This window comes from Poromitra crassiceps (assembly GCF_964638095.1).
Source record: "Poromitra crassiceps genome assembly, contig: HAP1_SCAFFOLD_439, whole genome shotgun sequence".
In the NCBI taxonomy this organism is placed as follows: Eukaryota; Metazoa; Chordata; class Actinopteri; order Beryciformes; family Melamphaidae; genus Poromitra; species Poromitra crassiceps.
Window position 1 is genome coordinate 117475 of NW_028151968.1, and position 25900 is coordinate 143374.

Genomic DNA, 25900 nt, shown 5'->3' on the forward strand with positions numbered 1-25900 from the left:
ACGAGGAGTACGTGGTGCACCGCTGCTCGGCTGTCTCTGGGTGGATAGTGCTGGCCGTTGGCTTGGGGATCCTAGTGGCTATTGTCATACTAATGTGTGTTCAGACACGCCGGGCTTAGCTCAGTGCGCCACAGCTGAGCGTCTTGCCCTCCGCAGCACCATGACTTCACGCAAGACTCAGCGAAATAAGGACCCCCTCGCAATAGAAGGTCACACCTACAAGCCCGCCCAGGCCAAAAGGCTATGTGAGAAAATACCTCAGAAGCCTGGCATCGAGACCAAGCACCAGACCACGATCCTGGCGGACGTTCTCACCAGGGCTGCCCTGAACCAGAAGTGGAACGCTGATTGCGAGGATGCGCTGGTCGACGGGCTCCCGATACGCCAGCACCTTTGTTCCCTGATGACGCACAAAATGTACGTGGCCGTGATCGGGACCCTCGTCGGCAAGTATGTCAAGGCATACGAAAGAGGGTCGGTCGACCTCTTAAGCGACCGCCACTACTATCGCAATCTGCTGACCCACGACCTGAGCAAGACAGGGCCAGTAGAGGCTTCTGCCTACTCGGGCATCATGGCCATCTTCATGGAGAGGGCTAACATCAAAGGGAACTCGGCTGACGCTGACAAAAACCCATGCCTGAAGGACGATAAGGATGTTGAGTACTTGAGCCAACACCTGGCAGAGATGGGCTTCCCTGAGCACTACCGCGCAAACAACCATCACTTGGAGCACCACGCCAAAGGGACCAAACTCCCCTTCCGGGTTCTGGTCGAGTGCATCGTCGACGGCCTGGCGTGCATCTTCGAGAGGGCACCGCATGACAATATCGGCAGCTGGCTGAGAATGTTCAATGTGGCTAAGTTTAAAGCACCCAATAACTGCCTGGCTCAACGGGTCATTGACGCCATCACCACCCAGATGACAGACAAAGAGTACAGCGAGCTCATGAAGATGAAGGACTGCATCAGCAACCTCCTGGGCGACACCTTGCCTTGGGCGGGTATGAAGCCCTTGAGCAACCCGCCTGACGGGTATGGCTGTTCTGTGAGCTGCTGCCTCGACAGCTGCAAGGCGATCGAGCGCCCTCACCCCCCTGCCCGCCTGAAGTGATCCGTGGAGGAAGCCTGACCTGTCTGTGTCTTACCCCCACCCCCTGTCTCTGTGTAGACCTCGATTACCCAATACAATGATACACTTTGTGCAACACTCTGGTGTCCTTGTGACTTGACTCGAGCAACATTAAAATCAAAGTTCTGATGAGGCCTTATCAGGGGCAGGGTAAGCATGCATATAAGAGCGCTTCCAGTGTTCCAGGGCATATTCTAGTGGCATATCTAGTGCAGCTCCTTTCCAGATGTCTGGTATTAGCAGGAGAACTCTTCTCTGGAAGACAGGTAGTCAGCGGAGCCGAATTAAGCTCAAACGGAGGGAGTGTAGCCGAAGGAGAGAGAGGAAGTGTAGCCATAAGCCCTTGACATTGATCATGGAGGAGAACGAGGACTGGTCCGAGCGCAGCCTGGACATCATTCAGTACGGCAGCAGCCGCCAGACCATCGCCAGCGTCTTGAAGGCCCTACGCCCCAACCTGGAGTACGAGATGTCGCTACAGCATCCCGACCTGTCAGGCGTGGCACCTGAGCGGCTCCAGCAGCTCGCAGACTGTCGACTGAGCACTGTGGCCTGGTTCATGGACATACTTGGCAAAGGTTATAGCCGCAAGAGAGCATTTAAGCTCGTCAACTTCATGGACAGGAACTACCACTTTGACAAGGCCGCCATAGACTCGATCCTGAGCGGGCAGAACGAGAAGTTCATCGCGGTCAAGGTTGCCTCGCTGCTCATGGCATTCAAGGACTACACCGGCATGCCGGTCCCTATGGAGAAATGTAATGAATTGATACAGTCAGCCCTGTTTTGGCCAACCAGGGCATCGAACAAAACCTCGTGTCGACTCCATCATGACCAGGTGGTCTCGGTCGACACGGTCTGCGAAACTGAAACGGCCCTCACGCTCCGAGTTACCAACCTCCGGAGCCCATATCCCGACACCATCGTCGACCTAGTGTGCTACTACCTCATCCTCTGGCTGGCACGCACGCACGTGGCATGCTGCGAGGACGATGAGCTGGACCTGGTCAATTTCAGCAAGCTGGTGATCAGGAGAGCCTGGTCCATCCTGCTCACGGTACAGCTGCACATGGGGGTCGGCCTCATCCCTGCTTGGAAGTGTGCCATAGTGGCTTCCGAGATCGCCGTAGACACGGCCTGCCGAGGGGCTAATTGGGTACTCTGCGGCAGGGCTTTGCCTGCAAAGGGCCTGGCTGAATTACTGAAGCGGACGGGGACAGATTTTAGCGACCTGGCCGCCGTGCGAGAGCTGTTTGCCGGCCAGTGCCCGGTCTGCAACATTGTCAACGTTGAGATACGAGAACGCCTGATGGACTTGACTTGCGACAGTTGCTTGATGTGTCAAGGGCTGGCAAAGTAATGTGTGTGTGTGCAGTACTCTGTGTGGGTTGAGATCAATTCAACACGACTTGTATATCAGATGAATAAAAATAATAAACTACAATCGACAGTCAAAGTTGTGTTTTCCTCTTTATTGCAAATATATATATATATATATATGTTACACAGACACAACCCCCCTCAAAAAAACATGAATCTCCATAGGGGAAGAGATGCATTGTACCAGATTGTACCCCAGCCTCCCCTGAGCTTAGAGCACAATCAAGGAACGCAACATTCCTCTAGTGAGCTCTACATCTGTGTGTAAGTGAGTTCATTCTACCTGTGATGAATAACAATAATAAACTACAATCGACAAAGTCAAAGTTGTGTTTTCCTCTTTATTGCAAAATATATCAAAAGCACAATACAGCCGACCGGAGACAGCGAGCTCGGTGATACTGACAAACTCCTGTGTGCCTCAGACCTCGAACACCACCCCAGGACCACCCCCGAGCCGGAGAGGCACAGTGCCGGGCTTTATCCAGCCGTGTAAGTCGTCTTCGACGAAACCCAGGTCGAACCGCTGGCTACTGGACAACGAGCCATCGCCAAGGGTCCGCAATCGTCTGTCCTGCAGCCCTCGCCGCCCCGAGTTGCGTTGCAGCCGAGCTCTCCGAACGGGTCATCATCGCTAGACACGCAGAGGTCCTCCTCCTCCTCCTCCTCAGGCTTCGCAAAGTGCTCGTCGGTGATGCGGAAGTAGTCGGGCAGCCGGCTCGCTTTGACGGCCGCGTATGTCATGTCTCCCACCCGCGGCAGTGTCTCGACCGGAGAACGACTTGGTTACAGTGACTGGGTTCCATCGCGGGACTGTGAGCCGGAGGGCGAAGTGCCTCCGACCGTTCCGACTTCCTCCGTCTTCATCACCTTGCTTGGCCTCCGTGACCCGAGCCGCTCGCTGAAGCCCGCGGCATCACCGTGGCAGGCCACCAGCTTCCTCGTCGACTGGGCCTCCGTCGAGGGCCGGAGCCGCGGGTCCTGCTCGTGCTTCTTGAGCATGTCGTCCACACTGGCGGTGACGACCGCTGGCAGCACGAACCCGCTGCCGCCCTCGGCCTTATGGAAGAGGGATACGATCTCCTCGGCGGCGCGGCAGATGAGCTTGGACAGGTTGGACCAGTGCTTGTGCGGTGCGAGGTCCTTGTCGAAGAAGAGTATCGCTAGGTTCTTTTGCGCCAAACTCTTATATCTGGGCCTGTGCTTGATGTAGGGGTGGAGGCAGAGGGCCAGCATCACGACCATCGTGACCAGGTCGGGGCAGGGCTTGCGCTTGGCCTGCGTCGCGCCATAACTTAATATGAAACTATTTACGAAGCGCGATGCCACGGGGGCTCTGAAGATGTGTGCGAAGCCTGTGAGTGCACGGAGTGTCGCGTCCCTCACAGCAGCTCTGAGGGTCGGCTTCTGGGGGCATGTGGCGTAGCCCTGGAGGACCATTGCCTTGTTCCTCTTGGATACGAAGGAGATCCACGAGTGATCCCTCCCCGACGTCTTGTTGTGGCTGGCCGCGTAGTGCTCTTTGAATTTGCTCGTGACGAGCGTCGAGTAGAGCGCGACCAGGATGGGCACGCTGGCCTTGAGCAGCTTTTCCCTGGTCTCGGCCAGGACCTCGACCGAGGCTGTCCTCTTGCGGTCGCCGAGGCCCATGTCCTCCCGGCAGCTGTAGCCCGGCTCGGCGCCCAGCTTGCCGGAAACGTAGTCGGGCCCGCGGAACTCAGCCTCTGGCTTTTGGAACGTCAGGAGGGCCATAACCGGGCAGCCGTCGGAACCTAACGGCTCGGAGGCCATCAAGGCCGTCATCCTGCACGAGCTCGGCGAGCACCGGTGCAGGGAGTAGTGCTCCTGGCACACGTACGCGTCGCCGTGGTGTACAAAGGTGCACTTGGCCTTCAGGCACAAGTTTACCCATCCGGGCCCGTCCAAGAAATCTTTGTGGTAATGTATGTTGCGGGGAAAGGCACGAGACTCGTCGTGACAGCGTGCTCTCCTTGCCTGCATCGTCCGATCCGCGCTCCCTACTGCGCCGCCGCTTCTCTCTGTCGCTGCTGCTCTCTCTACCTCTCCGCCGCCGCCGCTTCTCTATGTCGCTGCTGCTCTGCTGCCGCTGGATCTGCTTCTGACATGTCATTGAGCTTGCTGATATAGAGACAGAGGCTCCCCATCCGAGCGTCACCTCTCTCACTCTCTCTAACCGCTGTCTCCTCTCACTCTCACAGGCGAGCCGCGGGCAGAGCCCGGACCTGACGCTGGTCGACGAAGTGGGCTTCGTCAACATGAAGGTTCTCCTGGCCGTGCTGCCCAACATAGCGTTCCGGGGACGAAAGTCGGTGCACATCACCAGCCACGTCGGGAGCTCATCATGGATCAACAAGGTGGCGGATATCCGCGACGACAATGGCGAGCAGGCCTACCACGTCGTGTCGCAGAGTTTCAAGTGCCGGTTCCATGCCAAGACACCGGGCCTGACGTGTTGCTGCCTGCGCGTCTACTGCCCGCAGCACATCTCGGTCGACAACCACCTCAAGCAGCTGATGAACATGGTGTCGCCCAGAGGCTTCGAAAACGAAGTCACTGGCAGCGGCGACGGGCTGTCTACGGACCTGAAGACCGACATCTCCACGCCGTTCGAGCGGGCGGTCATAAGCAGGTTCATGCACAACAACGTGTCCACGGCCGACATGTGCGCCGCATCGGTCACCGCGGCCTACATGTGCTTCGACCCAACGTTCGGCGGAGGATCCAGGTCAGGCGCCGGCCTATGCTCAGCCGTCGAGCTGGCTGACGGCAGGCTTGTGGTGAGTTTGTGTAGGTTTGGGGATGGCCGGGGCTTCTATGGCTGGGATGACATGTTGTCTATCAGCAGGTCTCGAAACAGGTTCCTGTAGTCCACTGGGTCCCGGACGCTCGCCTCAGCAGCGACCTCGTCGCACTCGAGCGGTGGGGAGATGCCGAGCAGCGCACATATGTAGCTGCATGTGGTGGCCTCGTGCTGGATGACCAGCGTGCTCTCCAGGTCCGGGGCGACGGATGACAGCATGGCGCATGCCTGGCCCCAGAACCCGCAGTCGCAGCTGACATCGGAAAGCTCCCGGAGCCAGGCCGTCATGGCCATGGAGACGATGAGCACCATGTGGCTGGAAGCGTGCGGCAAAGCCTTGAGCGGGGCCAGGTACTTGAGGGGGCCTGCGCGCACCACCTCGGCCGAGGCCAGGGCCGCCAGGGCTGTCAGAGCCCAGCGGTTCGGCTGACGGGCCTGGATGTAGCGGGCGACATGCTGCTGCGAGACGCCGCAGTCCAATATCAGCGACACCTCCTGCTGCGAGATGCTGCCGTCCAGTATCAGCGACACCGCCTGCAGCAGCTCCGCTGGGGCCTCGGTCGGTGGCTGCAGGGAGTAGGTCTTGGCAAGCATATGGGCCTGCAGCACCCTAGCTGGCGACGAGCGCGCAATCGTGCTGTACATCTTCATCATCTGGTTCTGGTCCATTTTTGAGTAGAAGTTGAAGTGCCTCCGGAAGGAGCTGTAGGCTATCATGAACTCGAACGCAGACAGGAGCACAGTCCAGGGCGTCTCGGCGAGTCGCTGCACGTGCAGCGCCGCACGGACGCACTCGGCGCAGGCCATGTCTGTGGCCCGCGCGTCGATACTCGATAACTTAAGCGACCTGGAGAGGGAGGGGGATGGGGCGGATGGACGAAGGTTCGACCCGGCGCAAGCTCGATCCTCATTCACCGTGTTCCGTCTTCTTTTCTCTCCCCAGCTCGTGAGCCTGGACGAGTTACAGATCAGGGACCTCGACCAAGTGAACCATGTGTACGCCTCGCTGCTGACCGCCCACGCAAAGCTCCTGCAGGTCTTGATGCCGGTCGTGCAGTGGAAGAAGGTGCCACTGATCATGATCTTCGAGCAGAACACCTACGTTAACGCGCTGGAGGACGTGAAGGGCCTCGTGCAGACTGCGTTGAACGGCTCCGGGCTGCGTCTTTGCTTCTATGCCAAGTGGTCGGCCGGGCACGACAGGTTCATGCTGGGTAAGCACGTGAGCAAAAGGGGCAAGGTGGACATGGTGCTCGCATGCGTCGACTACATCCGAAAGGACAAGCTGTGGTACTGCGACACGATCATGTCCCTCGGCTGGGCCGTGCTCGCGGAGGCCACGAGCAAGGCCGTCCGTCTCGCGGCCACCGTGGGCCGCCCTTGCGGCGCCGGCGCCGCCACGTCCAACATGCACATGGACGTGCACATGTACCGCAACTCGAGCCGGGGCCTCAACACATCCAACAGGCTGTTGGGCAACTTGCTCGAGGCGCCCGACCAGCTGACGCTGGCCAAGAGGACGCTGGCTGACACCAAGCACGTTGAGCACGGCAAGGAGCTGCTGGCGAAGCTGAGGGACGAGATGACCCTCGTCACCGTGAAGGAGTCGGACAAGGGGGGAGGCTGCACCGTCGTCACCGGCGGCAAGAGGTCCGTCGGCGGCGAGTATACCCGCGATGACGTGCTCTCCGCCCTGCTTCTCTTGTGCCACAGCCACGACGAAATTGTCACTAAGGCCCCCAACATACAGCTCCGTTCACACCACAGCGTCTGAGCCTGGGACCGTTGTGACGGTCGGGAGGTTTGTGGCGATTGTGAGAATAAAAATAAAAATAAAAATGACACTATTCTACAAGAATTATCAGAGTATGCTTGAGTTTGTGCACACACACACACCCTCCCTCATGAGTGCAATGTTCCTGTCCAGCCTGTATGGGGGGGAAGAATAAACAGATGACAAACGTGACCTCCTGTGTCTTTGTGTGTTTTATTGAGTTCAGCACTTTACACAACATTGAAATGAAAAACAGACGACAGTACAACATCTACACGAAATGCAAACAGCGACACATCTTAAGCTGTTGCAGCGGTGCCACCCCGTCGACGTCCGTACGCTGTCGTCCACTGACGAATTGCAGTGGTCCAGCCTACAACAAAGGCCGGGAATGGATATAAAAGGGAGCTGCGTTTTCCCAGTGTCTTTATGTATTCTATCGGTGCCTGCCCTGGGGTTGTGTCGAGCTTGAGGCATAGCTCTTGAGGTCTACGCCATGGATTACAAGGAGGTGAATGTTCCTGACGTGTACAAGGAGATCGCCCTGGTGGGCGAGGGCACTTACGGCAAGGTGTTCAAGGTGGTGGAGAAGGGTCGCTTGCAAAGGGTGCGTGCCCTGAAGGTGTGCACTTATATCGACGTCACCTCCAGTGCCTTCGACACGGCCGCCCCCCCCTTCAACCTGAACTTCGCCAGAGAGTTGTGCTGCCTTTCAAAGGTGTGCCCCCACCCCAACATCATGGCTTTTCACGAAGCGTTCATGGTCGCCGGCGTCCCGGACCTCGGCGGCAAGCGGTCTGCTTTCACTATGGACTACGTGCCGGTGACTATCCGTGATATGATAGTACAACGCACAGACAACAGGGTGCCGAAGAGCTTCGTAGCCAAGTTCTCCCGCGACGTGGCCTGCGGTCTGGCTCACGTGCACAAGTTGGGTATTATCCACAGGGACTTGACGCCAAGCAATTTGCTCGTCGAAACCGACCTGACGGTCAAGATATCAGATTTCGGCATTTCCAGGCTGGCCGACCACAACATGACCGGCGGGCTTGTCACACTAAACTACAGAGCCCCCGAGCTCCGGAGATACTGCCTGACCTACACGGTGGCCATAGACAACTGGAGCCTGGGCACGATGATAGCCGATGCTGTCGAGGGCCGGGAGATCTTCAGGCCAAGAAACACAAACAACTCAAACAACGAAGACGCAGAGCTAGCGATGTTCGAAATAGTGCGCAAGGTGGTAGACCTGCCGGGCCACAAGGACTCGGTCTTAGCCCCACACAAGGTGATACCCACCGTAATGAAGGACCCGGTCATCAAGGACGTCGTCTTTGCCCTGCTGCAGCCCGACCCCACGCAGAGGATGACAAGCCAACAGCTGCTCGACCACAGAGGATGGGGCCAACTGGCTAAGATGACGGTTGCCGAGTCGGACTGGGTCCGACTCCTGCACCAGGACCGACTCCTGCACAGGAGTCGGGACAAGTTCAGCCTCCTGGCATGCTCCTAGAGTTTTTGATGTACCCTCCTGTGTATATAATTTCTGCTTTCCCAATCCTTATAACCTTTATAATAAAGATTGCCTCTCTGTGGGAATTGCGTTTACCTCTGTCTATCTGTCTGTGCCCCCCAACCCCATTAGAACAAACACAAACACGCACACGGACACACAGGTGGTTGTTTTCAGGTTCATTGTTTATTACTACCGGTCATAGAGTACAGTCACACAGGACAGAGCCGAGTATGAGCGGCGTAGAGCCGCAAGCCTCCCCCGGTATCGTCAGGTGTACGCTTCCTATGCCGGTGAGCTACCCCACCACAGAGCGCCGACCGAGGCTGGGTCCAGGACGGTCTGGCGGATGAATTTGTCGATGTCTCTCTGAGACCCGGACAGGGTCACTGTCCCCGTTTTCACTGTCGCGGACTCGCTGTGCTTTCTGCCCGAGAGTCTGCAGATGGCCTCCAGCGTTGCCTCCAAGTTGTTGAGCCCGACGGCCTCTGCGTACTTCCGCTTGAGCATCGTGCGGCTCAGAAGGGTAGGGCACATGGAGATGTACATCTCACCCTGCGCCTCCTCGCTGAGCTCAAACATTGTATACTCGTGCATGGCCGTCCGCACGGCTACTTCAATTGTCTCGGGATGCCCGTGGCCGGCGTCACCGACCGGCGTCACGGTGATAGTCCGGAATCGATCGATCGTCTTCAGTTGTTGCTTGCTCATCAGCAAGACGTCCGACAGACCGCTCGCATCCGCGTCTCCTCCCGCCATGTAGATCAGGTCGGGCGTGAACCGGTACCTGGTCAGGGACAAGGTCGGGTCCCCACCGACCAGATCGCGGGGTCTGGCGAACTGCTCCCTGCCGGCTCTCACAGCGACCTTTAAGGGGCGGCCCTGCGCCACCTCCAACAGGACCTCATTGCTCGCGGACCCAAGCTTGACCCCGGTGTTGAAGTAGACCAGGTGCTGTGACCGCTGGCGAAGGGCCGCAAAGGCCACGAAGATCAGCAGGCTTGATGCCACAGCATACATCTCCTGGAGCTTGAAGTTGTTGTATTCTTTGGCCAGCTCCTTGTACACACCGATGCCATTCTCGAAGACCGCCTTCCCCGTCGTAAGATCAGAGAAGACCTCCGTGTCCGGTATCACCGTGATGTGCGGATAGCGCCTCTGGGCCAGGCAGGCCAGGGTCAGCTCGTCCGCCACCAGCATTGTAAAGGTGCCCGAGGCGGCGCGCTTCTCGATCGCGTCGATGCGCAGCAGGAGCGCCTGAGCCTGCGGCCGTCCCGCCGACACCGTGAAGTACAGCAGGTTCTGATGCTCGTGAGGCCATCTCGGCGACGCGGTCGCATTTGCCCAGCTGCGGGCCGGCCGCGCTGTGTAGCTCGACATAATCGACGTCAAACTGCCGTACGGCATACGTCCGCGTTAATGTCAAGCTACACAGCGCGGCCGGGCCGCAGCAGGGCCAACGCGACGTCGTGTCCAATCGAAGCTCCCGGACCTCGCGGCAGACAAGGTGATATAGCTGACGTATCACAGCTCTGACAAAGCTGTAAGCCTCCGCAACTGCTACCATCCTGTGTACCTTGTACAATAAACCTCTGTGCAACCCCAGCCCCGTGTGTACGTTTGTAATAATGAGAGAGTGACACAAAGACAGACAAAAAGGCTTGCTGATCTGAATATAATTCTTTATTGTGAGAAAAGACACAGATAGGCAGAAAGGACCATCGCAGGCCAAGAATGAGAGCGGTCACAGGTCGAGATCAGAGGGTTTGAGTACAGATAATTTTACTGCAAACATGAAGATCATAGGCAGACATGAGGACCAAGAACCGGAGGCTTAACTGGGGACTCGGATCGAGTCCGAGTTAAAAGGGGGAGGACGGCATACATTGTTGCTGTTGTTTCTCCAGGTCACAGGCCAGGCCCGTCAAGTACTCAGTGACAGGTTCAGTAGCATATTTGCCGACGACCCGGGATATTCCGCGCAGTCGAGGGCATGGTGGTCGGTCGTCATACGTGAGAGGTGGTTCGGGGTGTACAGTCGGCACGAGGCCATCCTGCTCCTGGTCCGGGAGGCGAAGCCCCGGCCGCCCCGTTGCGTGGCAGTTCTTCCTCTGGTCCTGCTGATGACACCTTCCGGGCAATTCCGCTGAGCTAGCGCCTGCTCCTCTTGCCAGATGGTCTTCGTGAGGGCGAAGGCTGGTATCAGCACCTCCTGCAGCATCCACGCCTTTATGACGGGCCTGACCGCCTGGAATGCCAATATGTGCTTTCTGATGAGCCAGACCTGCCTCACCGCGGGCAGGTGGGAGACCTCCCGAAGCTCGTCGTCGATGGTCATGTCGAACATCTCCTCGACGAAGGGGAAGGGTTTGCTTTCGTCTAGCGATGTCGAGCACCGTTTCTTCGGGGTTATCATCCGCCAACGTTGCGTGTCCAGGATGCCCCGGAGCTCGGGGTAGGTGTCCGTACAACTGACGTGACCTAAGTGGCTCTGATCCGGGTACCACTTGTACCTGAGCTGGAAGCTGGGGATCTCGCCGCCTAGGCTCAAGATATCTTCTCGTAGCAGCTTGGCTGTCTGCAACAGCACTCCGGGGCTCAAGTCGGCCGTCATGACTACTCGCGAGCAGACGAGGATGCATGGGGGTGGGGGGTCAAGTGCCCCAGAACCCTTCTGGCCCTTGTATATATAGCCAGAGACAGGGTTTGTAGGAGGTTCTAGACACCGCTGCCACTCCCTGTGACAAATCTCCGGGCCTCCTGTGTTGTTAAGGCACGTGGCGTCGTCGCTGTCTTCAACAACCCTTGGCGGGTGCTACTGGGGCCGAAGTCGGCCGTCATGACTACTCCGGAGCAGGCGAGGACGGGATTTGGTCGGGTGTATCGAGTATACAAATCCCGGGTTCGTTCACCGTTACCAACACAATCACCGGTACACACCCCAGCCCACATGTGCGGCGGAGACAAATGTGTGTTATGTGGACGTTTGCGCACCAATTGGTGCATTTTTAATGCAATGTTTTTCACATTAGGCCCGGAGCGCACACGAGGTAGCACATCGGTTCATTGGCTCGGGTACATAAGCACACACCCACACAAGAGTATTTCAGTCACATCAGTGTTTATTCAGATGTACATGTCAAAAACACAATACAAACATCCTATTTGGTTTCTGTAGGATCGGTTACCAGGCCCATGAACAGCACTGTCCTCTTATCGCTCTTGTGCTGCGGCCTGGTGATCACCCACACGAAGGGCTGGTCGACCTTGAACACTTTTGGTCTTTCGGGTTTGATTCGGTAACTGAAAGAGGTTGCAAACGTGGTGACGGCTGCCGCTACCGTGCCCTCCTCGTCCACATCCACCGTGCACACCTGCGTCGTGGAACTCTCCCCGTCGGCCACCTGCACCTCCAGTTCTTGCATGGCACGGTTCAGCTGCAGTGTAGATGTGGTTTTCCACTTGGGTAACTCGACGGTGTATTCGGATGCTCTATGCGTGCTGTTAATTATCTTCAGGTAGTCTAGGAAGACTTCTGCGCCCAGCGCCGTGGATTTCAACACTTGACGCATGGTGCGCCGGTCATTTTGCTTGGGTATCAGTATGTGCATGCAGGTCTGATCATTGCCTGTGTAAGGCAAGTGCAAAACCCTTAGATGGTCTAGGTCTTCGTTCACCAGGGTCTGGGTTTCATCGGTTTCCTTACGAACCATGGTGCACACATCTCTATTACCCGCTGTTGTGCCTGTCCGGAAACCCGTAACTTTGGTGAGCGTCGGGTCGAATCTCTCGGCCCAACTGCCCTTGAAGTAGATAGCGTTCGACACTATCAGAGCGGCTGACGGGGCCCACGTTTGTGTAGACAGCACCTCCCGGATCATGCCCCTGGTGTTAGCGGCCGCAAAATCGTTGAAGTAAGCCACCATCTGCCGCACGTCCTCGGAACCGCACACCGGCTTCACAATAACCGCCATACCGTGGGCTTGCATCTCGGCTTGCATCTCGTCAGGCATACGGGTCTTGTCAGAGGCCCAGACCATGTTCGCGAGGGATAGGGAGCTGGAGATTCCGAGGTCGGTCGAGAACCCTTTGCGAGCAAGTTCTTCACCTGTCCAAGTGGGTGGCTCTCGGCCAGCTCGCAGAGCCGCTACAACCTTATTGCGCTGTAACACGATATTGGCAACCTCCGTGATACCCAACGGGCTTAGGCATATGTTTATCAACGAGTCCTCGCTTGCCAGGTGCCGGAGGAATAAAGCTGAGACCGAATCCATTGCTGTTATCCTGCTCTGTATGTGTGTTTGTGTGCACGTCCTTATGAGAGCACACACATATATATGATGTTGGCCGGACACCATAAACTTTAAAGGGTGGGGCAAAACTGACTTTTTCCAGCACGGGCCGTGTATGGGGCCGAGAGAGCGCGCGCGAGGGCTTGACAACATTCCAATGGATACATTTTGCGAGACACAGAACCGTTTACAGCTTGCTATCATCTTATCTATTGTCTTGAAGGGGAAACTTAGGATCGCCTCAGCATCATGGCTACTAGGGAAGGCTTTTTTAAGATGTTTGGCTCTGAAGAGCAAGTCCGGTTCGTCACGCGCACCAAACAAACATTGGATTCCTCTGGCTACTACTGGGGTTGTCTGACTGCAGACACAGCGCACCTCAAACTTCGAGATGTCCCTGTAAGAACTTTCCTGATCCGGGACAGTGCGCACGAGGATGCCCTTTTCGCACTGTCCTACCCATACATTTTTGTCATTGATCAGTTGTCCACAGAACCCGTATTGTTAATGCAGCACAGAATTCTCAGAGGAGACCGAGGTCTCCCGGAAGCATTTTATAAATGTGACCTAAACACCATAGAATTATGTTTTGTCAGATGCATTTTTGTCAGGGGGAGGGGGGACCACGGCTATATTATGGCAGAGCAGAGAGGGTCTCAGTTCAGAAGGAGACGGAGGCATCATCTAGTCCTACTTTAGTTTATCGTTGGTCGCTTGCACACTCTGGTCCTGGCTCACTGTTTTCATTCTTGCTGTGGCACGAGAGCAGGAGCGAGCCCATACCTCCGCGCCATCTTCACCCACGGCTGGACGTCGCAGGACGACATCTACGTAGATGTCCGGCACCGTGTCGGAGGACGCGATGGACACCATCCCGGTGACCGAGGACAACGTGAAGAAGGCGCATGCCGTCCTGTTGGCCGTCGGAGGAGAGTGTAACCCTTCCCACGGTGAAAGAGAGAGGATTCGGGTATACGATCCCAGTGCTGAGCTCTGGTTTGATTTACCAAACAGTGAACTTGGGCTTTGCCAATCTTGCAATGTCGTCGCTTTCCTAAATGACTTTGTCTACTGTGTTGGCGGCATCGCAAACTATGGTGAGCACGCCGGCAACAGCCTCAACAGAGTAATGAAGTTCAACCTCCATACCCGTACTTGGCAGGATGCGGCAGCCATGCATCATCCTCGCTATGGTCACAGCGTGGCAGTACTGAATGGCCGTATCTATGCCATGGGAGGCTACGCACACAACAAAATGAATCAGGACAGTGTCGAACGCTATGATCCTCAGACCGACAAGTGGACTCTGCTCCCACCTATGAACAGGAAGCGATCGTCGGCCAGCGCCACAGTACTGAACGGCAAAGTGTACATCTGCGGTGGTCTAAGTGATCGGGGACTGGTGCGCACAGCTGAGTGCTACAACCCAGACACCGACCGGTGGACGAAGATCCCCCGCATGAGCGTCGAGCGTGCCGACTTGGGCGTCATCGCATACAGACAGCGCGTCTACGCAGTGGGCGGCCACAATTCGGGCGGACGTCTGCGCAGTGCTGAGGCCTACGACCCGCTAACCGACACGTGGAGCGCCGTGCCCGACATGCGGGAACCACGCTGCGAATTCGGCATTGAGGTGGTGGACGACCAGTTGTTCGTATGCGGAGGAGAAGGAGAATACCCCGACAGCTCCAAGGTGGAACGCTACGACGGGAGCACCAATGAGTGGCACGAAGCCTGCGGGATGGGGATCCGAAGCTTTGATATCAGCTGCTGTGTGTGTCCGGAGCTTGCTCTACGAATGGACCCCGTGGTCTAAAGCTTCTCTGTCATAACCTGACCTGTGAAATGTTGTGAAGAATGAAATAAAAACGCATACTCTGATGATTCTTGTAGAACATTGTTTTTATTTTTGTCATTGGTCAGTTGCCCACCGCACCCATATTGTTAATGCAGCACAGAATTGTCAGAATAGACCGATTCTCGCTTAGGAGTCTGACTATCTGTATTTCTTAAACTACAACGTAGGGGTAGGCACACACTAGGCCTGCGCGTGAGTGTGCTTTCACTGACGTTACACAAATTAAAATGTTCTTAGCGATACCGCAGGCGTTTGTGTGAGGAAAACAAAATGTGAAAACATGAATGAAACCAATACAATTTTAAATGAATGTAGTGTGTGTGTGTGTGTGTGTGTGTGTTGCGGTCTATGAACCTAGGCTCGGTCTGCGGGCTTCTGGGGCCTCGGACAGAGCGGAGTAGAGGACTGTGATCCTAGAAATGAGCAAGGGGCCTCTGGGGCCTCATGGCTGTACAGACATGAACTAGATGTGTTTTCAAGCCCTGCTGTGTGTGTCTGTGTGTCTGGATTCGGCCGATGGCTCTGAGAGTGCGATTGGGTAAATGAAGTGAACAGAAAAGAAGGTATGCTTTGATATTTTTATTTTTATTTTTTTATTCTAGATTATAGAGACATAGACAAGCCAGTACACACTAAAGAGTTGTGTGTATATCTCTGGCGGCTCAGACGCGTTGTCGAGCGACATGGACGTTTAGCACGGATCTCAGAGTATGTCAGCCAGTAACGCGAGGCGCACTGATCCGGTGCACTCGTTGGAGAAGTACTGGTTGTGGAGCAGCGCAGATGTGTCGCCCGCGTCTCCGAGCAACAGAGGCCAGCTGCACGCACACATGCGCACACAGGTGCACTGTGACCTCCTGAAAACCTTGTGGTTGGACAGGAACTCAGACAGTTCCTCGTGTGTGGCGATTGGCAATGTGTGGGTGTCTGCCGAGTAGCCAGGATCTGGGTCGTGGTCCGCACCCTCATAGTACGGCATCAGAGCTGTGTGTATATCTCCGGAGGCTCGAACTCGTTGTCGAGCGACAAGGCCGGCTGCGGCAGGAGAAGATAGACAGGGATCTAGCGCTGCAACGTCGGGGATATGGGGAGCCCTGTGCGTATGAGTCGTGGGGCGCAGGCCTGCGCGAGACGGCCGGCTTCCGAGGGCTAGCATACACGGCGCAGAACTCTGCTGAGTATCGATGACAGGCGCTGGTGCGGGAGACGTAGGCTGAGTCGTTGAGATGGCCAATCGTACCCGACGACTCTGTAAACTCTCGCTGCCTTGCAGGCTCCTTGACCTGACCCTCATGTGGTTGGTCTCTGCGTCGGGGTGGCAATGTCGATGACGGCAAAATGAACCCGTCCTTTTCCTTGTACCTCCTGGCTCTCAACTCCTAAGGACCCTTATAGCCCTTTCCCCCTAGGCCTGTCTGGGTTTGGTGCAGCTCTTGGATCTGAGAAACGTTTCTGCTGCGTCTTCACAGATAGGAAGCTTTTGGATTATATAAAAGTTACGCTAAAGGATCACCCACTTTATACCTCAAGGGCGAGGCTCATCCCTCCAAGTCTGCCTGAGTAGGCTTGGCATCAGGGGCCATGGCGAAAGGGTCCTATCTATTTAGCCCTTCCAGAGTTACTAACCATGCTCGTGGCGACAATGGGGCACGGACAGTCCATGGGTGTCTGGGACTTTCACGTGGAGGACTGGGAACGCTTTGGCATTATAGCCGGCTCGGGCCTGGTGTGTACTGCGCTGCTTCTGATTGTCATGGCCCTAATGTGGGTCACCCGCAGTGCTTTGGAGCTGCGAGCCCGGCGCTGTCCCGCTCGCCCTATCTACCTCGGACCGCCCATGCAATACACGGCCGTCTACAGGCCGACGACAACGACGATGATTCCGGGAGTGGAGAGTGACGACGAGACTGTCTGGGATGAGAGATCGCCCTCCGTGTCGTGACAACGGCGGCGGAGAAGGAGGAGGATGATGGGACGCCAACCTTGAGGCAGGACCAGAGTGTGCAACTGACCAATGACAAAAATAAAAACAATCTACTACAAGAATTGTCAGAGTGTGTGTTTTTATTTTATTCTTCACATTTCACAGGTTATGACAGAGAGAGGCGTTAGCCCGGGTTGTACATGTACATGGGGTGAAGTGGTACAGCAAGCTCCTGCTGAATAATAATCTGAGGACCTGACACCCTTGACCGAGTCGCGGAAAACCATACAGAATTCCCAAGTTTTCACAGGGGTACTGTATACAAGGGTTTCACACAGTATATCAAAAGAGGGTTTCATAGTCCTTTCTTGTGCTCTCTCCTCTCCTTGTGCCGTACGCCACCTCCGCCTCCCCGGGCCCCGCTGCAGAAGAAGAGGTAGGCAAGGGCGGCGCTGATGCACGTACACCAGGCCATGAGCAGGGCGATGCTGATCCGCAGCATGGCCCCCCCAAACAAGCCCGACAGCCAGCCTCCGAAGATTTGACGGCCGGCCGATATCTCCTCGTAACGTTTGTCGTACTCGGCCAACGTCTTGGTGATGTTCTCAACGTCGCCGCGTATGTCGTGCAGCCGAACGCTGGTGTTGATGGCCTTGAGTATGTTGAGCTCGGGCGACTCGGGCAGGATGTCCTTGAGCAAGTCGGCGAAGGAGACGGGCCCTTTGGAGATGTGGGGCCTGGAGAAGGGCTTGAGTGGCGGTGTCTCGATATCGACCGACGCTGAGCCCTCGAGCCACGTGATCCTGTCGTTCTCGTAGCATATGCCCCTGTGGCAGCGGGTGCACGTGATGTCGCATTTGTCGGGCTCAGTCAGACATTCCGTGTACCTGGTGTGGATCTCGGGCTTGCGGCAGTAGCGGCCGTGGCACTCCGAAGGCTCGTACAAAGCGCCGTTGATGAGCCAGACACGGTAGTTGGGCCAGCAGGGCACGCCGTCATCTCTAATCTTGGGCATAGGTATCACGTCGCGCACCGTCGTCCTGTCGATGGTGCCTGGCACCGAGTGCAAGATAAAAAGCTTCCTGTCCCTGTACAGCGCAGCGCTCACAGTGGGGAACTCGCTCAAGCCCTGGTTGTTTTGGAACGCCGACAGGCCGCTGGGGCAGCTGCCGGAGCGCCGGGACGCAATCTCTCTCAGGCAGTTGGCCACGCCGCGCGCCACGAACCTGACGTGCATGGCCGCCTGTATCATTTCGTGCGTGATGCTCTGCGTCTGGGCATACCAGAGCTGGAAGCTGGCGATAACGGAAAACTTTTCATTGGTGTCCCTCAGGGCCATCTCGGTGTTCTGCTTTAGCGCGTCGCGCAGCATGGCAAAGTTGCGGTTGCTGATCTCATAGTTCTTCTTGAGGTTGGCCTCCTGCTCGTTCATGCGCCCGTCGATGAGTGCAATGTTCCTGTCCAGCTTGTTGCTGATCTCCACCTGCGTGCCCTGCACCGAGAGCAGCGTAGCTTTGGTGTCGTCAAGCTGCGCCTCTAGTCCATTGACCCTTTCAGAGACCTGGATGGCGAGGCCGAGGGCCGCGCCAGACAGGAGAAAGGAGATGAAGCGCTTATGGCGCCGTCGCCGATCGAGGCCGGGCAGCGGGGCCGCGTCAGGCACGATGTACATCTTGGCCTTCTCCTCCTGGGCCGCCAGCTCCTCTAGGCCCTCGCGCATCATCTCGCCGGCTCGCCGGGCGTCGTTTAGGATTACATGCGCCGAGTTGCACAGCTTGCCGTAGTTGATGCGGCAGGTACGGCTGCCGCCGCATATGGCGATGAGGCACGGCGTCAAGGCGCTCACGTCGTGATTGACGCAGCTCACGTTGAGGTTGATGTAGTCGATGCCCGGGGTAAAGTTCGACACAAAGTACATGTACTCAGCGGGCTTGACGATGAGCCCGCGCGAAGTGTCGACCACGGGTTTGTCCAGCATGTAGCCGTCGTCGACCATGGCCACGTTGACGCTCTGCGTCGACTTGCCGCTGTTGTACGCCTTGCACACCTTGTTGACCGGCGGCAGGTACTCAACGAGTGTGTCGCTGTCGAGGATGCCGACCATGTAGTGGCTGGGGTCCGAAGTGGGGATCATGGTGTTGACGTTCATGGCCAGCTGGGGCTGCCGGCTCGACTTGATGGCCTTGGCCGCCGGCGGGCCAGGCGTGCACGACGAGATCTTGTACACGTCGGCGATGTAGATCTTCTCGTAGCTGGTGCTGCACAGTTCCTTGTACGGCGTGTCGAAGATGCCCAGCGAGCCGTGCACTGAGATCAGGCCGGGGCAGATGAGGTTGTTGCTGATGCCTACGATGTACTGGGGGTCCATTACCCTCTTGGACCCCGAGCTCGGGTCCTTGTAGCCGTTCTCTGGCACGTTGACACGGACCTGCTGGAGCGGCTCCACGCCGCCCGTCGCCCGCCGAGCCCGCCGAGCACCCGCCCTACCGGAGACTAGGGAGATGCCCGCCGAGACTTGCTGCCGCTTCCAGTCACCGAGCCTGTGCACGGCGGCTGTGACGCCCGAGAGTGCCGGTGTGTGGGGCCTGGTGGTACGCTCGAAGTCTGCGTTGAGCGTCGAGATGACAAACTGGTTGATGCCTAGCGTCGTGGCCACCAACTCGGGGAGACGCTTGAGCGTATCGAAGGATGTGGAGCTTACGGTCACGTTTACCCAGGCCTTGCGAGCCCACAGGGTTGTGGCCGTACCGGAGCAGCACTTGGTCGCCTGGTCCTCCTCACACGTGTACAGCGGGTTGCTCTCCAGGTCGGCCAGCGGCAGGTCTGCGTCGATGACGTCGGACGCAGCCGCGAGGTTCGCTATCCGCACGCGACCCATCAGGTTGATGGTGAACACGAGCCTGTTTGCCCTGACACCCTTGTCAACCAGGGCGCTCATGTAGGCCAGGGCCCCGTCGTCCTCGGCTCCGCCGCCCGATGGTGCCAGCCAGAGGTTCTGGCAGCGCTCGGGCCGGTTCAAGTCGGCAGAGCCGGCGGGCACCAGGAACAGGTCGAACGCGGGGAGGAGAGCGGTGAAGTTGAGCCGGTCGAGCTGTGTTCGCTCGAGGGGTAGGCCGAGAAACAGCCGTTTCACTTTCCTCCGGCGCAGCTCACCTGCCAGGAGGTTCAGCGTCAGCGTGGGGTTCTTGTCGAGCGGGCACGTCTCCTCGCCCCAGCCGCCGATGTCGATCATGACGCCCGAGGAGAAGGCGGCCACCTGCACCTTGTAGATGACGTCGGCGATCTGGGCCGAGCTCGGGCTTGTGTTCACGCACACATCAACGGGCACCTTGAGTATCAAGGGGGTCAACTCGGCCACCTCGGCCGCCACCCGCATGTCCAGGGAGATGCGGAATTGCCCCTTGACGTACTCGGCGCAATCCACCGGCAGCATGGTGACGTCGCACGAGGCCGCGGCGACTGAGTCTCGAAGCTCCAGCGGTGTCGGCACGTAGTCGTGTGGCCGATTGGCCTCGGCGATGGAGCTGGAGAGTTCGCAGATGGCAGTGGGCGCTGACGTCTGGGGGTCGTTATTGGTGATGCCCCTGCCCGTGCCACCCTGGTCGTCGGCGCCGATGCAGAACCGGGCGCCGCCGGCCGAAAAGCACCGGTCTCCGAGCTGCGCGTAGCACAGGGCCATGTCATCCGAGGGCCCGGCGCCCACGTAACTGAGAACGCAAGCGTACACCGAGTTACGCAGCATGAGCACCTCGTCCGAGTCGAGCCACGCGGCATCCTTGCTGGCGTGCAGAGTTCGCCGCAGCACCTTGTACGCGGAACACTCCGGTCCCGGCTCGCAGTCGGCCATGGGGTCGTCGCCGAAGTAGTACGCGACGTTGCGCTCTTTGGCATAGAGCCTGATAGAGAGGGCGTTGAGCGGAGCGCTGCGAACGAGCCGGTCGGCGCAGCCAAAGCCTGCGGGGATCTCGACGCAGGAGCTCTTGCTCAGGCTCAGGACGTAGGCACCGAGGATGGTGCTGTTGGCCTTGACCGGCTCGCTCAGGCTCTCGCGGGGCCTCCAGCGGGCCAAGATCTTGCCAGAGCAGTAGTGTGTGCAGCGGTCCGTCGCGTCGTCGTACCGGCCCAGGGCGAGCGCGAAGCCTGTCTCGCTGGTGCCCTGGCACCAGCCCGATTGCGCGCTGCTCACAATCACATTGACCCAGACGTAGGGTGCGTAGCCATATGCGTTGTGGACCGCTCTAGTGGCGGAGGCAGAGGCGTGTGCGGCCAGAGAGACGCCTGCCGCTAGGGCAACGCTGATCGTCGCGCTGAGCCAGGCGGCTAGAGGCATGGGGTCGGAGTTGTTCACCGCGTGCGGCTCTAGTGGCTCCTTAGTAAGCACATTAAGATTTGTTTTACATTTTAAAGTCTGCTATATAAATTAAAGCCATTATTATTATTATTATAAGCCGCCGGGTTAGATCGGGCGGTTGTCGGTACCTCCTAGTCGGTCCCGTTCGTTCTGCGCTGACTTTTTGAGTGCCAGGCAGGTGCTCGCCAGGGCGTTGAAGTTCTTGATGGCGCTGTTGTAGGTCTTGACCATGTTCATGTCGGTCGCGAAGACAGTGCGGCCCAGCTCGGTGCGCACGCAGTAGAACCGCTGCCGTGACGTGGCGTCGGCCACGGAGTAGCTTTTGCCCAACAGGTCCATAGACATGTTGTGCATCACGCCCAAAACGTTGCCGTCGTGGCTAGTGTGCAGCAGGTGCGTGTTGATGGCCGCGGTGCTGAAGCACAGGTCGAGCGTGTCGAGGAAGTCCTTAACCTCGTCGGGCTTGAGGGCCTGGAGCGAGTCTAGCGTGTTTTTGTCGAGCCTGCGACACACGCAGCACTCTGCGTCGCACAGCAGCTCCTGGCAGTCTACGGATGCGATTGTCTCGCCGTTGAGCGACAGGTACAGGCCGGGGTATTCCTTCCTCAGGAACCTGCCGCGGGCATCGAGCTCGGCTGCGGCATCGTCCTCGCAGCGTGGGGAGCAAAGCTCGGCGGGCAAGGGGAAGCTGAACGCCTCCGCCACATAGCCCGGGTCGCCCGAAGGGTCGGGCCTGCGAGCATTACTAACGGGTGGCGATCTGTCATCTTGCGACGGCGACCGGCTTCTTTCCCTGCCATGACTCGATCCATGGCGAGATGAACCGTACGTCGGATACGGCAGGAGCGAAGAGGCAGAGTCCCGGGAACGGCCCGGGCGACGATCCATCGGAAGGCGTGTGTGCGTATATCGTAGGCAGCTCGTCTGAGGTGCGTGGGGGCGCGCTGATGGCCTCGCCGGGTGTCAGGTGGGGAAACTGTGTGTTGCGCACGTCGGACAGGAACGTATTGTGCGTCGTCGACAGTAAGTACTGCAACAGGTGCAAGGTCCGGCTGGCTCCGTCCTTCAACACGACGCAGGCACTCTGCTACTTACTTACTTTGCAAAACCTGCCGCTGCACACATCCGAGTCGCTGATGCAGCTGGTTACGGTGTTGGCCGCAGAGAACCTCAACGCGCCAAAGTGGCAGGGCCGCTTTTGCACAATCGAGAACGTGAGCCACATCTCGCAGGAGGCCCTCCGGCTGCTGCTGTCGATCGACGTCGAGTTCCTCTGGGGCGACAACGTGACGGTGGACCTGACCCCCGGAGCCTGATGGCCGAGGTGCGGAGAAAAGTAGGTCCCCTGTTCAGCGAGGATGAAAAATCCATGTACGTCAAGCTCACCAGAGCAGACGAGCGGCGGGCCATCATCGATCGCGCCACCATGACCCTGACCGACTATGTGGATCGGGCCAACCCACGCTTCCCGACCAACGCCGAGCTTCGGTCGGACGAGTCGGTTTTCGTGCCCGTGTTCTGCGCCGAGTGCTACGGCACCACCCAGGAAGACTACGACGGTGCCCTCGACTCGATGGTGTCGAGCGCGGATGCCACCGGCGAGTTCATTGTCGGCGTGTGCTGCGTGTACGGCGATGACGGCTCGGAGCCGAGCCCGGAGTCACGCGTTGTGTACAAGATCCACAACGACCTAGCCTACTCGGGGACCTGCCACAGCCAGCCGGGCAAGGCTACCTTCATGCACGACATGAGATACGAACTGGGTGCTGTTAAGTGCTACTGGCACGTGCACAGCCGGAGCAGGGACAAGAGCTTCCTCTTCAGCTGCGTGCAGTGCAACCGGGACGAGTACACGGACACGGTGATGAAGTTCATGAAGGATTGCTGCGTCGAGCGCAGCTACAGCCTGGGCACCACGGGCGAGAACTCGATGGGGCCCGTAACAGATGAGTGCAGCTTTGTCACGGTGCCCAAGAGGCCCGCCTGCTTTTGCGAGGTGTGCACCAGTGAGTCGCTCGGCGACACTATGAGGTCCCGGGGCTTCTCGACGGTCAAGGACAAGGCCCTCGACGCGGGTCTCTCAGTCTCGTCTGAATCCTCGACCTCGCCAGCGTCCTCGGCCCCGGAGCGCAGCGAGCCGACGATCGCGGCGCTGACCAACGTAGTGTCCGGGCTCAAAGCACAAATACATGTACTAACGCAGCGCCTTGATGATCCGGGTCATCCCGAGAGTCTCTACAACAGGTACGGCGCACAGGAATACTACAGGCGCACGGGGAACAGGCCAAAGCTCTGCGCAGGAGTACTACCGATATCAGCCCCCTCAGCCGCAGTGACCGAGGGACTACACATGGATGGCGCCGGCGGGAATGAAGTGGTCTCCGTTCTAAAATTGCTGATTGAAAAGCTGCAGCAGCAAAGTTCTCAGATCAGTCCGCAGCAACAGCAACAGCAACAAGGTGGTACGCTCCCCCCTCTGCCGTGGCAGCCGCTGGGCCAGACCCAGCTGGCCCAGCCACCCCAGCTATCCCAACAGCAGCTGCCCTTCTTGTCTCAGGCTACGTTACAGGCTGTGAGCCAGCAGCAGCCATACCAGCAGCCGTACTATCCGCCGGCGTACCCATCGCTCCACCAGGATCAGGCCCCAGTCCGGACGCTTGCCCTGGAGCGCAAAGAGCACTCTCAGGTGGCCTTCGACATCAGCTCGCTCACGCCGGAGCAGAGGGAGCAGGTCACCATCGATTACTTCAAGAGACAGAAGCGGGAGGAGGAGGATGCCAAAGATAAGACTAGGCTGCTTCAGGCGGTCAAACGGGTCCTGGATTCAGACACCGTCAACCCTGCTGACGACGCCTTGGCCAACATAGCCAACGGCGTGCCCTTCAAGAGACAGAAAAGGGCCTGCGTCGGCGGCGACTCCGAAGACAAGCGGGGGAGACAGAGCACCTGGGCCTCCTCCTCCTCCTCCTCCTCCCCCTGCTCAGGTGCCGAGGTGGCATCAGGAGCCGCCGAGGAACACCGTGACCCCGATCCGCCCGCAGCGCAGACCGTTCCGAAGGCCGTGTTCCAGGCTCCTGCAGCACAGAGCGTTCTGAAGGCCGGCGTCCAGGCTCCCGCCGCGCAGACCACTCAGCCAGCAGTGAACCCGACACAGAGATACATCGATGCGGTAACCTACAAGATGACCTGAGCGGAGTTTTGGATAGTGTTGTATCTCGTGCTATGTCCTGTGCCTTGTCTTGGTGGTATGGTTAGATTGTAAACTAAAATAATAATAAAGAATAACAATAACACGAGTTGCCTCCTGACTACCTGATTGCCTGCGTCTGTGTGTGTGTGAGAGAGAGACCGATGAGTCTGAGTGCATGCGAACAAGCTTCACAATATTGACAGTGGTTACGTGGCCTCGGTGCCCAGAGCCCTAGCATGCAACGCTTCAGAAAGAGAAAGAAGGTTGACGTGACCGACATGAGCGGAGACCTCAAACGGGTCGTGGACCAGTTGAAGGCCAACGTGCTCGAGCTCACGACCCAGCTGGGGGCTGAGCGTCGCCGGGGCGATGCTTTGGCGAAGGAGTGTGAGTTGTCTAGGGAGTCTAGGTCCGAGACGGCTCCGACGGCTGCTGCCAGCACCGAGCAGGGGGTCGAGCTCGATATGTGCAAAGCTGAGCTAGAGAGCGTTAGGGCCGAGCTGGAGCGCGTCACAACCGAGCGCGAGAGCCTGAGGATCACACTGTCGCAGCACAGACTGAACTCTCAGCCGACAAAGCCTGCCTCGGACAGCCCCGAGCACGCCAGAATGCACGACTGGACTGGGCGCATGTACCTGAAGGTGACCCTGCCGAGCGACTACAGCTTCAAGCCAGGCCAAAAAGTGACACCTCTCGGCGTGATGCAGAAGCTCTTCGACATACGGCATGCGGGCAACAAGGTAGGCATCACGTTCGGCCTGCTGTTGGAGATGCTGAACGTGCGCTTGGCCGTCAGCTACAAAGATTGGTACAATGCCCACTTTGGCTTCCTGGCCAGAGAAGATCATCACTTAGTGGCGGCGCACATCGACAGCGACGCGTTCGCCTGGCTCCTGTTCGAGTACGGCGTCCAGGCGATCACCATCGACGTCCTGACGGGCCTCATAAGCACGGCGCCCGTGAAGAGCGGCACCACCAACATGATTGCCGGCCTACACGGACGGGTCTACGCGGTGGCACTGGCGCTGTTCCACGAAGCCGTGAACAAGTCTAGCGAGCGGTTCAAGCCGCACCGCGAGCATGCTTTGAGCGTCCGCAAGAGGGAGGGACCGGTCTACGTACCACTCGACGTACTGTACGAGGAGCCCGAGCCAAACTGCAAGAGCCGGTTGCTGGTCACCGTGCTCGACAATCTGATGGGCCGATGTGCGCTGGCCCCGGCTACGGGCGCATCGAAGGCGGGACCGGTCAGGACAGACGATCCACTCGGCATAGACTCTTCGCTGGACCTGTTCATGAACTCGCGCGGGCTCTTCGGCGAGGCGGGCAAGAAGAGGCTAGGGCTGTTTGGGTCCCAGCAGCCCGTAGGCGGGCCCTATCGCCCCCTCGACGCCTCGGCGGCCGAGGACTCTAATAAAAACCGGGCGCCTTTTGGAAAATTTAGTTATTTCGGGTGAAGTATGGAGGCTATCGCGAAGACCTTTCGGGCCTCGTCGCCAGCGTCCCATCGGCGCAAGAAGGCCCGTTGCGAGCCCCGGGACTTGTCGCCCTCTCTCTCCTTCAGCTCGATGCGCCAGTCCGACTCCTCGCCTCGTCCACCGACACCGTCGACCTCTCCGTCCGAGAAGGCCTGTCTCGAGCCCGAGGATGGGAAGACGCGTGCCC

The 25900-nt window shown here is 58.1% G+C and overlaps 1 protein-coding gene across 1 annotated transcript; it reads left to right on the forward strand.

Annotated features, from left to right (window-relative positions):
- Positions 1-7603: 7603 nt before the first annotated feature.
- On the forward strand, positions 7604-8620 carry LOC310771218 (uncharacterized protein; the record flags this gene model as incomplete). The annotated part of the gene is made up of 1 exon (XM_083663876.1): positions 7604-8620. One exon carries the CDS (start codon positions 7604-7606, stop codon positions 8618-8620), a length of 1017 nt encoding a protein of 338 aa, XP_083520002.1.
- Between the last annotated feature and the right edge of the window lie 17280 nt (positions 8621-25900).